Consider the following 17,918-nt stretch of genomic DNA (forward strand, 5'->3'; position numbering starts at 1 on the left):
TTGAGAAGTGAATGCATACGAACATGGTAGTGTGCCAAATTCTTGTACATCAAACCAAAGACTGTTTTCAGTATTCATCAGAGCTGCTTGAGTAAGCCAAACACTTCTTCCCCCTCATATGCTCTTCTTCCTTCTGTGCTCTGCAGATTTCTATAAATCAGAGATTTATAGATTTACTGGTCAGCTTAAATGGTCAGATTTTGCACAGCTCCTTGAAGTTGCCCATGCAAACACCTAAAAACACAATACAAAGATTTATTGCATACCAAAATAGGTTGAAGCCCCCCCCTTACTCTTTTTTTATTGGTTCACTTTGTGAAAGAACACATTTTTCTGGCTTATAGAAGATGACTAAGAATTTTTTCCTCTATTTTATCATGTGTAATGTATACAACTGAAACAAAAATCATTTACAACAGGTGAATTTATACAATGAGAGTAGCCTTAGGTATTTTGCAATCAGGACCCCATTTTCCCATGTTTTTATGTCTAAATGAATAAAGTGGGTAACAATTTTTGAAAATTGGTATAGTACTTAAGGAGAGAGCTACAGCCTTTGCAAAACTGTATTTCTTTTTTCTCTGTTTCAACAATCACCAATTCTGGTTTTGCCAAAATAAACAATTTACTTCACTTAGTTAAATGGAAAAATATTGGAGAGGGGTGAGACAAAGGTCTGACATCAGAGAATCAGCGGGGAGAAATGGCATGTAAATCCAGAATGTGTTCACATCTGCCTCAGTGAATAAAGGGTTTATTTTGACCAAAAAGAGTTAGTTGTTATTGGTGGGATGACAAGCCAAGACAGAGTTAGAATGAAGATGACAATGTTAAAATGACAGTTTTGCAAAGGGAGTCTGAACAGCTGTTTCTGATTAAGCAAAAAGTAGTCTGACTCACTGGACGCAGGGTATAAACCTGCCATGCAGCCACTTGTTTCAGTCCCTGTTAAGTAATAACAACCACAGCACAGCAGTCTACATGCTGAAAACGGCAAATTAACGCCTGGGATGCTAATAATACAGCGGTTGTGGATATTTTGCCATGTTATTGCCACTGTTTTGCACTGGCATTGTGCCTGCGTCCTGCACTTAGTGCCGTCCAAGATGATTGTGATTGGTTTAAAAAATGCAAAACAGGCAGGGCATATTTTTCCTCTATAGCAGAATGTGTATGTGTGGAGCCAGACCTGTCTCCAGTGCTCAGCACTGTGGAGAGAGGTCTGACTATGCGAGACCAACTATAAGATAATCCCTCTGCACACTGTCAAAGTACGCTCACTAAAAGTGCTTGTTTTTGCCACTGACCACTGCCACGGATTGTTAGTATCTGACAACATAATAGCAAAGGAATGCTACAAAAATAGACCCTTTTTTTAAGTAGATATGTTTTGTGTAACCAGAAACAGCATTTTTATTTCTCTTACCAAACTAACCAGACTATAATTTCACCACTGTCATCTTCATTGAATATTTCAAAGAGAGTCTGGTGACTTTGAAGTGAGCAAGAAAACAGCTGTTTTTGACTAAACAAAACATATCTTACTCTTAAAAAGGGTCTATGTCTGCAGCAGTCCTTTCCATAATGTTGTCAGACACATAGAATAACAATCTGAACCTGTCAGTGGCAAAAACAAGAACTTTCAGAGGGTGTACCTCTGTTTCTGCTGGCTGCAGTTCTCTCCCTCAATATTGGACCAATTTCAAAAATTGTCCCCATTTGTCTCTTACTCATTAAAACACTGGACAATAGGGTCCATGTTGAAAAATGCTAAAGTTACCCTTTAAGTTTGGGCTTACTGTGTTCAGATGTGGTGTTAAGCATGTCTTCTAGCTATTCAACTTGGGTATAAAAACATTGAGTGGTATTCCTCTAAAATAGGGCAGGTAAACAACCACTTTGGCCATTACAGCAAGCCAAGCAGGTTTCCTCCTTTCTCTGGGAAATGACTCCTCTGCCTCTAATCTCTTAATTCTACTTGATGGCAAGAAAAAGTAACTTGTCTGCCCTCTTGTACTCTTCCACCTCTCCCTCTTTTTTGTCTGCCCTGTTTATCGCTGCCCTTTGCCTTTCATTCCTTTATTTCTCTCTCAGCTTCTATATTTCCCCCCTCACCTATTGCCGCTTCTCTAAATCCTTCACTAAACCTCTCTCCTCCTACACAACACTGCCTTTTCCCTTCCTTTACAATCTTTTCTTGATCCTTCCACTTTGATCCCTTTACTTCAGTTTTTGTTTTTGCCCCTACACATGATTTCTTCTTCTCTTAAAATTTCACACTTTCCGCCCTCACCCCCGCCACATCTCTTTGATTTTTGTACCCTTGTGTCAAACCAATTTTCAACTTTTTTTTTCCTTTTGCTCCACAGGGATGTGAGGCGTCTGGTGGTAGCCATGTCGAGAGCCAGACTGGGTCTGTACATCTTCGCCCGAGTGTCACTGTTCCAAAACTGCTTCGAACTGACTCCTGCCTTCAACCAGCTCACTGCTAGACCTCTGCAGCTGCACATCAGACCACACGAGTACTACAGCCAGGAACAGCCTGTATGTACTATACACACATGCACACACACATATGCCAGTTTCTTAAAGGGACAAATCACCCCAATATAAAAAAACATGCTTTTCTTCTTATCTGTAGTGCTGTTTATCCATCTGGGTTATTTTGGTGTGAGTTGCCAAGTTTTGGGAAAACACTGGCTATAGAGATGACTACCTTCGCTTAAATATAACGTAATAATATATGACAAATATAAACTAGTCAGCTTGTGCTGCCTAAAGCTCCAAAAATACATTTGAAAAACTCAACAGCAGTGTCTCTTTCCAGAAGTCAGGACTCTGTTACTCAAGATAATTCACAGACCCTGTTGTGAGCAGTTTCATGTAGGAAGTATTGTCTTTCTGCTGAACTACATCTGCTACAGCTACACTACAGCTCTCATCCATGGATGAGAGGTTAGATGCCCTAACTGTTTACATCTCGTGCTGTCACAAGCAAGAGCCTCTCGTCCATGAGTACAAGCACACTTCTTTCTTCGTAGTGATATGTTTGGTAGAATTAAAATAGTTCCTACCTGAAACTCCTCACAACAGCATCTGTGGATTAAACAGTTCATGATTTTCTTTTTCAAACATTTATTTGGGCCACATTGAGCACCACTGTATCCATCATATTGGAGAGAAGGCAGACATCTCTACAGCTGATATCTCCTAAAATCTGCAACTCACACCAAAGCTATATAGATGAATAAGTAGTGCTACAGGTATGAGAAAAAAAAATATTTTGGGGTGAACTGTCCCTTTAATTCTCAATAATAGTCAACTCCATTAAATTCGGCTGATAATGAAAGATTCAAGTTCCAGATCTGCTGATAAGAACCAAGCTTACTTCTCCACAGCAGTTCTAATCTCCATATAACTGTTGCACCTCCATCCTCCCTCCACGTCACTGCCGCATCAGACCCCTGAACTCGCTCTAATCCTGCCTCTATATTCTGAATGGCATCTCCATTCCCCTTGGTCCTGACTGGTCCCTAGTCTTACTGCAGCTTTACCCGTAGGCCCCGGTCTGTTAACAGCATTCTGCCAGGGCCATCTGCAAGCATGGGAATCACGGGCCTGGCTATAATTAACCCCCAAAGGTCAGAAGGCAAAACCACTCTCCCAAATCCCGCCAGGCCAGCATGAGACGGCTGTTGTCTGGTCACTGTGTCTCACTGACTGGCGTGTGTGGCAACAGGGGTGTCTAAAATACCCCATAGCCTCTGACACTTCCTCCGACTCTAGAGTGTTCATCCCCATGGGGGACAGCTCTTTTGGGCACACACATGCGGCCCCTGCTTAGCCCGTCTATCTGGAGTCAGTAAACCCCTGCTGCTTCCATGCAGAGGCAGATTAAAAGTCAGATTTTTGTCTGGCAACACTCGACCAGAACTTTCACAGGCTGCTTAACAGAGCTGATTTAGAAGCTGTTGTAAAGATAAAGGATAAGACTGCTGGACAGACTGTAAAGCTTGATGTCTAATCACACTCAGTCACATTAACACCCTGATGTTTTTACAGCAATAAAACCACACACAGTTAAGTTTTAAGGTACTGAGGCTGCCAGTGCATTTACTTTGACATGATGCTCAAAGGGCCCCTGTGAGCATCACCCCAGTGTTTAGGAGGTAACAGCCCAGCAGATTGAATATTCAGCTTGTCTCACTCTTCAGTTTAGGCTGCAACACTCTGTCTGCATACTAATATTGTCAAATTACAAACTCTGCATCCTTAACTGCTTTTGATGGTGCGTGAGCAGCAGTTGCCAGAGACAGCAAATGAGAAATTTGCTTTCGAATAACAAGCAGGTAGCAGGCAGGTGAACTGTAATTTCCCTGCACATTTGCATCAGATTAATAGTTTACTATGAGTGCTAACAAGACAAGTGTAATTCTTCATTGTCATTCCTTTCACATCACATCCTGGATTCAAAACAATCTTTCTCTTACTGTTATTTTTTTTGCTTCTATGCCTCAGAGAGATGCTTCTGGACAACCAGACCAAATCATCAAAAACATGCCAGAGATGGCTAATCTGGTGTACAATATGTACATGCACATGATGCAGACCTCCCAGAAGTACAGACAGGTAAGAAAATTTGATTAACATAATAAAGAAAAGTGTGAAAGAAGGGATTTAGGATAGTGGAAAAATGATAATGTGCATCAAAAAGATTGGGACAGAATCACTCCTATACAAATGCTGTTTGAATAATTTTCTGATTGCGATCACGTAGTCCGCTTACAGTGTTCATTTTAGGTCTTTTGATACATTTCAACATATGGAAAACACTTAAAATTACAGTAGGCTAATTCTGTTTTTTTAAACTTGCATCTGATTCCAGCTGGCTGCCTGAGGCTGGTTCTGTGTGCATATTGAAATCCTAACAGAAAAAGCTTCATTCTCATTATTGATGCTTATGACCAACTGCCAAAAACAAGCCAGCATGATGCAGCAGCAAAACTTGGTGTTCCTCAGGCTACCTTGTGTAGTCTACTCAAACAGCAAGAAACAGGTGGTTAGTAAGTGCTAAAACCTATCAGTCTTGTAGCTAGTATGGTATTTTCAACCTTTAAACTTTATTACAGTGTAGTAAATAGGTCAGATGTAAGAAAATCATTCTAGTTGTGTGTTTGGAATTAACAGGCTACAAGCCTAAAATAAATGTGGAAATATTCTTCTTTCACATTTTGAATCTTCTTTTCTTCATAGCAACAACAGCAGAAACTGGCTCAGCCGCCTCAACAAACCGAGACAGATGCTGTGGCCGAGAAAGCGCCTGCTAGCTCCGGAGAGCTGCAGGAAGAAACGCCCATGGAGCAGGACACCCCAGCAGCAGAGGCAAACTCCGAGCCAAGCTCTGAGGACACCAGTGAGAAAAAAGAAGAAACGGCAGACCACTCTAAGATGCCAGAGCATCCCGGCAGAGACAGCGACAGTGACGACAGTGAAGGGGAGCAAGAGCAGTAGAGCGTCCACATGTGGGACTACTGTCTAATTAAAGGCCTCAGTTGTTGAGGGGACCAAGTAGACTGTCCCTTAAAAAAAAAGATTAGTGGGGAAGCAGTGATTCTGAATTTGTTCTCCTCTGAAAAGAGATCCCAGCGATAATGTTTTACTTATTTTTCTAGAACATTTGATTTTGTAACCATCAGTTCTTTTGTATTAAAAGAATGGAAATCCTTCATTGTCTCTGACATATTTTACTGTGTGCTGCACCCACTACAGCTTATAATACTCTTTAAGAGACTCTAATCTACTGTATATCCCTCTCACACGCACACATTGACAGACAAATACAGTGTATAGTCAACATGTTTAAGCCTTGTATCTCTCTGTCATGATACTTCCATCCATTCATCTGCTTCCCTTCTCTGCTTTAAGCACAACTAAAATCTGATTGGCTCGGCCTATACCAGCTACACAAGCTGCGACTAAGCTGCATTTGTAGGTCACTCACTTCACCCAAGGGCCAGTGTGCATGCTAGGGGATTTTAACTTGCCCTGTAGATGTACACAGTCACTCAACCAGCAAGCCTTAAAATCCTCTGCCATTCATAACTTTGTGTGGAGCTCAAACAGGCTCTGCAGAAGAGTTCATATGAGCAAGATCAGGATCGAGGTTTGAGGACCAAATTCAAGCAAATAATTTGAGGCTTAAACTTTCCATCCTTTCAAAAGCGAATTTCAAAGCCAAGTCTTGGTGATTTAAACATAATGCACTTAAAAATGAAAAGGTTAGCACAGTCCACAGCCCTGCAGGCAAAAACACAGACCGGAAATTCATTCATTATCATGCACCAGAGGTTGGTTGTTGTTACATCATACCTCAGGCAGGCTGAGAGAGAACAGGTCAGCTGCACAGCTGCTCTTGCCTGGGCCAGTCTAAAAGACCTGATGGAGAACCATGTGTTGATAGATGTGGAGAGACATATTTTTTTGCATTCAGTCGAGTGTGGAGCCATGTAATGTCTGTTTTTCCATCTCCTGAGAGCAGGGCACTCTGGGACGGAGTGAGTATTTTGGAGTAGTAGGCTACGCCACTCTGTCAGCTGAGGAGAGGATTAGAACGGGAGGTTAGATAAGGGAGATAATCTCTGTCGGCTGAGGCTGCACCTACGAATTACACAGTTTTGGCACAGAGCCCAAAAGACTACGACCAGTATACTGTATCACATGAGGCTTAAATACTTCATGATTTGTACTGTATGAACGCACATCACCACAATATGATTTCATGTACAGACGTAATGACACAAACACATGGTGTCCTATCACATATTCTACTAACTCATGACAGCCAGCATACTTCTCGAGTCACATGAATGTCTGCATTGTGTAATATCCTCCCTCCCCTTCAAACCTCCAGTTACTAAATTTCTGTTTTCTCTCAGCTTCCCTCTTGTCATTCAGTCATCTATGAACCCTGTTGTGGTAAATTAGAGCTAACTAGTGGGAAGTGGCTACTGCCTGTACACAACATCTCTGCAAAGTCTTGAGCAGGATCTGGGAGAACTGGAAGAACAAATAGCTGCAAGCAAAGGACGGAATCAGGAGCTCACGTCCTCCAGAACGTTTCTCTGCTGAAGGTGAACATGTCTTTTATACTCACAAGACAGGTATTCATTAGGTTAATAGCTACTTTGCAAAGCTCTCATTTCTAACCTTTGCTATGGGCTGATGTGTCACACAGACTAACAGCATGCAGTAAAACTTAATGTGGTCATTCATAAGATCAGATGTTATTGTTCTCTGTGTACTGACTTGTAATTTGCCACATAAAAAATGTCTTGCACTGCAGAGTTTTCAAGACAGTCTTACTTATATAGTACCAAATTATAACAGGGTTGTCTCATGGCGCTTTTCATTAGAGGTGAAACGATTAATCTTTTATTAAATGATGGATTCCAGCCTCTTAAATGTGAACATATTCTGGTTTCTTCACCTTTATGACAGTAAACTGAATATCTTAAAGAAGACATTTGAGGGCGTCATCTTGGGCTCTGAAAAACACTGAGCTGCATTTTTCACTATTTTCAGACTTTTTATATCCCAAACAACTAACCAATTTATCGAGAAAGTAATCAACAGATTAATTGACATGGAAAATAATTATTAGTTGCAGCCCCACTTTTTCTATAGAGCAGATATAAACCATACTCTTTAAAACATATTATAAACCCAATACTTCCCACCAAGAGCAAGCACTGAGGCAACTGTTGCGAGGAGAAACTAAATTCAAATCTGAGAAGAAGGTGTTTTTATAAAACAAATTTAGTTATTCAGTCATTTAAATGAGAAATCTGTAATATATTTACTGTAATAAATTATACAATGACCATGATAACTCATGAAAAATTAAGGAAGCATGCTGATTTGAAATACTTGCTTGTCTGATACAATACTACAGCCAGTTTTTGGATATCATGTTAAATGTTAAATGGAGTTCAAATTCATGTCAAATGTTCATAGAATGAGTATGTTTATGAGTTGTATGAAATTATTATTAATCTTTTAGAAGGAGTAGATGTTTATGAAGGTTAAATTGAGCTAAATGTTAATGGAGTCTGACAGGCAGTCACTGAACTCAAACTCCAGATTGTGTATTTTCAAAGCAGTGGGCTTTCAAAGTGTTTTCAGGATAACAGGCTTAGCTTTACATTGACAGACAATTACAAATAGCTGATCAGCTTACAGTGTAGGACTGTTCCTTGCTTGTTATTGTCAGATTACAGTGTTGCATGTGTCTTGCACTCCTGCAGTGTTCCTGCAGCCTGCCTGAGCTTCCTCGAGTCTGGGAAGAAAGGGGCGGGGGCAAACAACTTGCTTCATCCATAGACTGTATATCAAATGGGGATTTAACTAATTTAATATACCTTTTATGGCTCCAACTCACTGTTTGGACTGCAGTGCACATTTTTGGACACACAATTGTTACAGATTGCTCCTTTAATGGAGCAATCACTTAAATTTAAAAATGCAAAACAAGAAGTACAAGTTGTAAGTGGAAAGATTTGTAGGAAGTAGAGAAGCAGAGAGAGCTGAAGTGTTTCATTTGAGGTTTGAGGCGGAGACAGAGGTCAGAGTCCAGTTGTCCCAGTTGTGCACACGTATTCTGTCCTTAGAATAATGTTAGTGGCTAATCTGTTTTTTTTTCTTCTCTTTTAAATGTGAAGGCATTTCCTAAAAGCACGAGATCCACCATGAGACACACTCGTGCTGAATGTGTAATTTATTGCCCAACCCTACGTGACAGTAGTGTCACAACAGGAAATTACACATTACAGAGAGTCAAGACAGCGGTGCCTGGAGGGGGGGAGGATCTGACCATTGTGTCTTAAAGCTAAAACAGTCTTAGGGAATCTGTCTGACAGCACACAACACTTTCACACTTGTAAAACCATCGGTTCTACAATCTCAACTTCAAGGCTGGGCCTCAGGGCAGATTTTTCTGGTGGATTCCAACACAAAAAAGAAGCTCCTTTTGCTTAATATTGCATTTCTTGGAAAAATTCAATTTCAGTCTCCACATACAGTATGTTTGCCACTATACTTTGCAAAAACCATCAGGTGGGGAGGATTCACACATTGCACATTTCAATTAGCAGTTTTTCATCGCAGATAAAACAACAGGCATTTTTATAGCTCAAAATAGCAGCACGTCATCGTCCTGGCCGCTGTTTGTTATCAGCGCTGACAGATAAAGTAATGCTCATTACCAAAGTTATGCATGATCTCTGCTGATCTGCTATTAGTGGGTGACTAATGTGCCAGCGCCGGTCTTCAACACCGTGTAAGTGTGCGGCCTGGTGACCTCGATGGGCAGACAGGCCTGTTGGTTATTGCTTGAGGTTGCCAGCTTATCTTGCTTTGTCAAGGCCACTGCCTAATCCTGACAAGTACATCCAGATCATCAACAGGGCACGTTTCAATCTGATAATCTCCTATCATCACTGAAGAGGCACGGTCGCTCACAGCAACACACTGATGCCATTGTAGTGACAAACAAACTGTCAGTTACGATCCTATAGCGCTTCTCTGCCAGATTTCCAATGATCAGTTATAGCTGTATGTCTGCTTAAAGGGACAGTAGGAAGGTCAGATATTTTTAGGAGGGTGTGCATGAGGTACTTATCGATAGTCAGTAGATGGTGGTCGGCACGCCCCCAGTTTGGAGAAGCAGGAGTACCAGTGTAGGACGCCGTGGACAGGGTCAGCAGCAAAATGTACTTTAGCCACCTAAAAGACATAAGACACACAATTGTCATTGTAGTCATGCAACAAAACTGTTTGGTAAGTCTCAGAGAGCAGCAACAATGGAAAACAAGATACAAAAGATAAAAAATAACAAGTGAAAGATAAAAAAGCAAGAAGAAGTTAAAACAAAATGAACAAACAAGATAAATAAAGATGAGGAAGCATCCTCTATCTACTGAATGATTTATAAATAAAGCACTTGATAGAGGCAGTACACCAAAAGTGCAAACAGTGCAGTGTAAAAAAAAGGTATTGCACAATAATTAAGTAGTTAAAAGAGAGTACACAATAAAAGTCCCACCTAAAAAAAATATCAGTATCCGTTGAAGTGTATGCTATATTTAGATTATTTTCACTGCTTTACCTTGCCACAGACAGACTTTTACAACCACCGTTATGTGAGCCAAATATTGCTCTCTCCCAAGCAGCCAGACTCCTTTGGAAAAAGCAATAATTTTACTTCACTGGATTCACTGGAGTTGCTGGTTTACTGCTTTTGAAACACCTTGGTCACACAATAACACAAACCATTAAGACCAGCAAATCCTGTATTCTGTTCTCTGTAAAATTACTGTTTTGCCAGTGGAGTTTGGTGGTTTTGGAGAGAGTGATATTTGACTTATATAACTGCAGTTCCTTGTCGTAAAAGTCTGTCTGATGGAAAGGTAAATTATTCTTAATATGACTGCTGCTTCTCCAAACGGGGGGCGTGTCAACCAGCATTTACTGTAGGTAATACACTGACTGTTGGGGGTGGAAATTTCACAGCACCTCATGATTCAATTTATTTCCGGTTCAGAAGGCTACGATGCCATCATAAAACAATTACACACAACTTGAATACAGTCTGCCTGTTGTCTAGGTGTCTCTTCCCTCACTACACTGTCCTTTAGGCCAGTCAGATTGTATCCATCTTTGAAGAGTGTATCATGATGCATATTTTTTTTCCTACCTCTACTGACTATTGATAAGCACCTCATACAACCTCACACCAAAAAAATCCCTTCAACTCAAGTTAAAGCATTTGGCTTTGCATAGCATGCTGACGTCCACTTTGATTAGCCACTCTAATCTTTCTTCCTGTCTTCCATTCAGTCTAGGATGGCCAGTTGCGGGTCATGTTTCTGGTGCATCATCTGGCTGGTGGTCCTGCTATGCTTCGGCTGGCCCCTCGGCATCACCTTAGGGGGTCTGTACGGCCTCATCAGCCCGCTCACCACCTGCCTCGGCCTGGACCGACTCTCAGATTTACTCCTGGAGGGGGCTAACCTGGGCCGAACCTGCGCCAACAACATGAGGCACGGCAAGCCTTTGTGCTGAGATCTATCCTGATTGGTCAGGAGCAGAGATCGAGGGCTACAGAGTGAAGCCTTCACTTTGACAAGAACTGTTCATGTCTGTTTTATGTGGAGATGATTGGCACTCAGTACAGTCATAAACTTCTTGGCAACTTACGTAACGAAAAGGTCCAGAAGGTCTGGAAAATGGATTCCACTCGTTCTGTTAACATGTAATTAACCATGGATTTCAAATTTGTATGGGTTTGTCAGGAAGGAAATAGGCTTTGTGTTCATGGTCTGTGTTTGCTGTTTAATTCATGATGACACTGCATGGAGAAGATAAGAATGAAAATGGCAATTTAACAATGGAAATGCTTAGACTTGTAAATGACTGTATGGAAACTTTTAATGCGATTAAAACTGCTTTGAACTTGCCCTCTGTGTTTGTTGACTGACTTATTGTATACAGCCTTTGGTGGAAAATCCATGTTGTGACATTTTAAGGTGAAGGTAAGTAGGGAGATGGAGAAAGCTGGAGATATGAACAGATTAATTTCTAGTTGCCTTCAATAATTTTGTTTATCTGTTTTTTGTCCTATTTAGAGTCACAGAGGTTTGGAGCTTATCCCAACATGAATTAAATGCAAATCAATTTGCTTTTTTGCAAAATACTACACAATCAGTCACATGAATATATGACCATATAAATTCATATGTTATCAAACATTTGCCCTTTCCAACCAACACTGAGCAACATTATCATTCATTTTGAGTCGTGCTTTTGACCCCTGGACTAGAAAAATGTAAGTACAATATTCACTCCTCTATTTTCTCTTTTAAAGTCTCCACCAGCTCCCGAGGGAAATCTAGAGCAGACTGGAAACTTTGAATGGGTGGGATAAGTGTCAATCATTTTTTACTTTGGCCAATCAGAGGCTTATAATCCTCCATCAAAAACGATACGCAGTTTTCATGCACTTTATAATTCAACTGATCATCTTCCTCAGAGGAGAAGGGGGAGGTTTTGATATGAAGAACTATTGACAGGGAGAGAAGGAGCCGATGAACTGATCTCTGTAGTGCTTTGGTGGCTTTAATGAATCCATAGTATTTTGATATATGATATATTTCTTTGTGGAAAATAAATGTTGGGTCTCACAGATTAATAAAACTTACTACAGTTGTGGATCAACAGGCCTAGAACAAAAATTACAACAGCATTTAGCCTGGCAGTAGCTCTTTGTGATCACTCGCTGAATTAGAAAGTGATAGTTCTCACAGCGTATCAGTGAAATTCACTTTTGATTGACAGAGGATTGTAAACATCTGATTGGCCAAATTTTAAATTTGACAGCTACAACGCCCATTCAAAGTAGTTACCCCACCCCCTCAAAGTCTCTGATCTGCAGAGACACACACCATGAGAAAAATCTCTTTAGCTGCTAAATGCTAAATGTTGACCAGCTAGCTGCTATAGCTTTGCTGTTCTGTTATTTGGTGCAGCATAGAGAATATACAGTGGGTTTATCAGAGCTTTTTTGCTGCTTTTCACTTTATTTTACTGCTGTTGGAAACAAGGTTTATAAAAGCAGCCGAGCGGCTGAGCCAAACAGTAATGCTGCAAGGTCGTAAAATAAAAAAACAATAAACTGTAAAATGGTAAAGCATTCTGTACAGTTAAGTAAATCTGCAGAGTTGGGTGGTAATTTTCTCTTTATCACCACGAGAGTCCCCTTTCACATAACACATAATCATTTGATTCATTGTTCACATAAAAATACTGAATAGTGCAGCTTTAAGGGCATGCTATGCAGGATTTGACAGTTTGCTAGATATCAATAACATGATACATCAGGTTATGACACACCCACTTTTCAATGTTCAAATCAAATTCCTCCCTATGCTATGTCCAGTCTGCCTGTTCCACCTGGAAATCTGTGATGATACAGAAGCTGCTCTCAAAATGCTGTTTCATCTGGACTGTAAATGAAGCATCACGACATTGAAGCTACAAATTATTCATTATTACTGTGCTAGTGGCAATCATCTGATGCAGTGGTAAGTACGAACTGCACACTAAACTTTATGTATAACAGAAAAAGTCACAAGATTTGTAAATACATGTATGGTAGATATAAAGGATAATAATTACTTTGTCAAAAGTCAACTAATTCAAAGTTTAAATCACTGGTATGAATGTACAAATATCAAAAATATTTTTTCAGATGAGTAGTGTTAGAGTATAAATCAGAAGCTAAGAGGCAAAGTTTGACTGTAACGTTGAAAATGTTGGTCACAGTCTCATAGTATATCAAGACGATTTCTTTTCATTGATCGAAAATGTCCGAAGACAACAAGCTAAGACTAAGATAAATAGTAATAGAAAAAGTTGGTAAGTGCTTCTGTCAGCAGGTGGCTAAAGATTGAAAAGCACTCAGAAAATAAGTGTGAAAGTGATGTGGTGGTAAAGTGTGAGACAGCTGCTAACTCTGGGAGACAGACTGCAAATAAAATATGTAATCTCTGGCAAAAACTGCAAAACTCTGAGATGGTGTCTGAATTGGTGTGACCCAGTGGCTCAAAGACTTTCAAAGTTACTTGTTTTTCAGTCATTGTTTCTAATAATGAGGGTCTTATGAGGGTGTTTGAGATTGCAGCTGTGCAGCTTTAAGGTCGTGGATTTAAGGTTTAGGCCTCTTTTTCCACTTCTAGACTGAACTTTTGAAAGCAAACATCTTAAGTAAAGATTGAAAAGTTTTGACAAAAAAAAATGCTCTGAAGAAGTATGATCAGGGGCTCAAAGTGCTGGGTGGCTGCACTGAAGTTCTGACATTATGGGTTTCGTGCCTGAGTAAGTTATTGAGTTTTGAAAGCCAGCACCCAGAGGAAAGGGTGAAAAGTTCGAAGAGCTTTGGATGTTTAACTGTTAAGCAGCAGTTTTGTAAATGTATGAAGACAAGAGCCAGTTTACTGCACAGTGGTCGATCAGAATTTACACGAGGCAATTTACATTTATAGTACAAGATGAACTATCTCACATAAATCATACTGAACAGAACTGTTGTGTAAGAGGCAAACAAGTTCACCCGATGTTTCACCAATATGCTGTTCAATATTAATCGTTGTCCAGTAAAAACCATGTGTCTCCAAGTTTGGTTATTGCATGAAATCTTTTTGAATAAAATGAGGGATGTCCCTTTTTTGGTTTACATATGTCCCCCCACTCAGGTTAAACGATCTGTTTAAAAACCCAATAGATTATCTAAACAATTTGATGTTAAAAAGCTGAAAACAAGGCTGTTTTCTCAGCTCATTAAAATTTAACAAACTGGAGATACAAGGTACACTGACGGCTTTAAAGTTTTCTCTGCTAATAATGAGCCACTTTTTATTGCCTGTTATTTCATACTGTTCATTTTCTGATTACTTCTTATTTCTGCACATTTGTGTTTTGCAAAACTGTCCCCTAATTTCTGTCTTACAAGGAAATGTTTGACATTTTGGGAAATACAATTCCTTGATTTCTCGCAGAGAGTTAGAAGAGAAGCTAGCTTAGCTTAGCATAAAGAATAAAAGCAGGGAAGCAGCTATTGTGGCTAAGTTAAAGTTTCAGTGCATTAGAATGCAAAGATGGCACTCATTCAGTCCGATGAGAGTTGCTTACCTGGAGCTGAAAAACATTTCTAGCAACTGGTTTTACTTCCTGGTTATACGGCCCACTCATGAGTTGCTCGATGGAGTCATAATTGATCTTGTTTGCAGTTCAAGCTGCCCTGTCAATATTTTATAGATGTTTCTTTTATCATGGTGGACCACGGCAAAAAGTGCTTTTTGGGCCAAAGATATTTTCTTCAGGGTAAACCAGCAGCAAAGCCCATTAGAGGGCTACACACACACTCATACAACTAGAGTTACATCCAGGTAACTGCTATTTTCTAAAGTAGCCCAGAACAGACAGACCAAACATGGGCACTAGATAGTCTGAGATGCCACCAAATCTAAGACAGTAGCACTTTAAGTTATATCTCATTTAATCCATACGAAGGTATAAAAATGAACATTTGTGGTCCAAAAAAGGAGATATAACGTGTTAATGAGTGAGCTTTAGAGATTAGCTGTTTCCCCTTGTTTCCAGTCTTTTTGATAAGTAAGGTTGACCATCTCCCAGCTGTAGCTTTGGCATACGGACGTGAGTGGCATCGATGTCCAAATAAATGTATTTCCCAAAATGTCAAAGTGTTTCTTTTAACCATGAGTTTATTCCTGCTATTCCTGAATTACAGTGATGCATATTCTTATGTCCTCAATGCACTCTGTCCCATTTTTTTCTCTCGTCTTTGTTAGATCAACTGCCATGAAACTTTAACTTTGACCTTAAGTCAAGTTAGGTCCCTGCTGTTAAACCATGCAAACTCTCAGAGGGAGATCAGGCTATGTTTAATTCCATTTCTTTAAGGCTAGTTGTTAGTTTCAACCCCTGTGACTCAACCCAGTGTGCTCTGAGCTATCATGACAAATAGGGGAGGGAGCGCTTGTGCTTGACCAAACATTTTAGAAGAATATCATGGTAAATTACCATTTTCATCTGGCGCATACTAATTTAGTGACCTTAAGTCACCTTTGGCTGCATTGCTGCTGTTATGGTCAGTTTGATTTGCTTCAGCAGAGCTTTGTTGAGCTTGTGTGGGGGGGGGGGGGGGGGGGGGGGGCACTTGGCCTAATGTTGCTCACAGGAGTTGATCCTTTGATAAACAAAAAGTTGTCATGAAAGGTTTTTTTTTCCTGCTGTTTTTTTGTCTGCTCTGTTTTTTTCTTCAGTAACCTGTGTGTTGAAATAACTAGTCAAGGTACATGTTGTCAGAGGTCAAGGGGAACAGTCCACTTTAACCTCATTGAATAAGGGGAGCTGCCATGAAGCAACACTGAAATAAGTATTCATTCACAGTTTTGAGGTACTTGCACTTTTCTTGAGTATTTCCATTTTCTGCTACTTTGTACTTCTCCATTGTTACATTTCAGAAAAAAATATTGTACATTATTGTACATTATTCCTGTGCTAGCCAACAAATACTGGCTGCCTGTTACATTCCATACTGATTTTAAAATTCCACTAATCACTTTTAAAGCATTTAGTGGCTTTGCTCCAAATTATATGGAGGATTTACTGACTCCCAATGTGCTGGGCTCTTCCCTTAGATCTGTTGTTTGTTCCTGGCTTGTGACCTGTGGTGCCCAGATTTTGCTATTAAAGCCTCCAGACTGCGGAGCAATCCCTTCTTAAATCTTTCTTTTATAGGAAAGCACTTATGAATATTTAATTTGTTGGTGGGTCTGGACATTTTATATTTTCTTCAACTTTATTTTATTCCCTGGTGTTTTATGGTCCCTGTGTTGTTTTCATTTGTTTTGTTTTATCTGCTGTTTTCTTTCCTCTGTGAAGCACTTGTTATCATGTTGCATGTTATCTGATATTCGTGTACATGTATTTAATATGTTGGCCTTTGCGTCTTTGTTTGTTTCTCAGGCTGTGTAATGCTGTCAGAGAATATGATATATGTTGCTGTAGAAATAAAGCTTTGATTAAAGGGGAAATCACATTTGGTATTGTTTTATTTGGTATAAGCAATATTTTTTAATAAGACTTTTTTTTATAACAATTAATTAAAAAAATTGATTAACTGGCCATTAATGTTACCTATGATCAATCAGGGAAAGTGTTCACAATTTGCAACCACTCGTTTATATTTTACTCCACTACATTTTTCTGTCAGCTGTAGAAACTGGTTATTTTGCAGATAATTTTTTCTTATAAACATTTAAAGCAACTTTCCAAAAGAGATTCACTTCCTATCAAGTCATTTTGATCTGAAATTTAAGTTTAATTTTCTTATTAAATAGCTGCAGATACTCGTTGAAACAGTTAAATTAAAAACAGGTTGACTTAAAGCTGCAAGCAGCATTGGACGTGTCCTTGCACCCCAGCGCCTGTCGGGGTGCGCTGCGGCCGTGACCGGCCTGGGGCCCTAAATATTCAGACTGCACTATTTGGATGGTTTTGCAGATTAAACTGCACATAACTCAGTAAAATATTTAAACTCAGCTCAGCTTGCAAACTGCAGCCACGCTACCGCAACCTCCCTGTCTTTGCATGTAGGATGTCTATAGATTATGGCCCATTCTAAGGTACCAAAAATTCTTATTTTAAGGTGATAAGACACTAATGAAATCGTACTTGTAAATATTAGATTCCATTTTTTTACCTCATTCTGTCATTAAATCCCTCGAAGTTTTACACACTGGAATTTTAAATGTGAAATTAGCCAGTGAACTTTAAGATTACTTTTGAATCAAAGCAACCTTCACAGTCCAACTGAGGCACCTTTGATACTTTCATCTTGTACACACTTTTGAAGCTGGTGAGACGTAAATCATGAAACAGAATCACGGAGGAGCAGACAGGGCCATAAGGACACGCAACACAGCAGCAGCCAAATGCCACATTTGTATACAAACTGAACTATTTTACTTTATGTGCGGGGGCAAAATGTGCAAAACTTCAAGTAACACTTTATTGATCCCAAAGGGAGAACTCTCTTTTGAGGCTAGAGCAGATTTAGTTTCATAACAGCACCCCTGAAGCAGATAGAGGGGGTGCATACAGCAATAAAAGCAATATATTGGAATTACAAACATCTTATTGCCGTGGAAGCTCAATTAAACAGTCTGAATATATGCAAGACTATCAGAGAGCAAAAGCCTATTTAGCTGAACTTCTTCCAGGCGAGGTGTTTGGGTACTTTGCCTAAAAACTCACAGGCTTTCCTATCAGTTTTGACTGGA

General features: G+C 39.8%; 1 protein-coding gene across 2 annotated transcripts in view; it reads left to right on the forward strand.

The window, feature by feature from the left end:
• The window catches only part of aqr (aquarius intron-binding spliceosomal factor), a 69,160-nt gene extending 57,647 nt beyond the window's left edge, over positions 1 to 11,513 (forward strand). The window contains exons 34-37 of one of the 2 annotated variants that reach the window (XM_084742435.1): positions 2,370 to 2,544; positions 4,519 to 4,629; positions 5,254 to 7,130; positions 10,894 to 11,513. In XM_084742435.1, coding sequence (XP_084598561.1) covers positions 2,370 to 2,544; positions 4,519 to 4,629; positions 5,254 to 5,511 — 544 coding nt within the window. In that variant the 3' untranslated portion in view covers positions 5,512 to 7,130; positions 10,894 to 11,513. The remainder of the gene's footprint in view (positions 1 to 2,369; positions 2,545 to 4,518; positions 4,630 to 5,253; positions 7,131 to 10,893) is intronic. The other variant, XM_084742436.1, reaches the window with a different exon arrangement.
• The last annotated feature ends 6,405 nt before the right edge of the window (positions 11,514 to 17,918 follow it).

This window comes from Lutjanus erythropterus, chromosome 18 (assembly GCF_056507025.1).
Source record: "Lutjanus erythropterus isolate fLutEry1 chromosome 18, fLutEry1.hap2, whole genome shotgun sequence".
NCBI lineage: Eukaryota > Metazoa > Chordata > Actinopteri > Lutjaniformes > Lutjanidae > Lutjanus > Lutjanus erythropterus.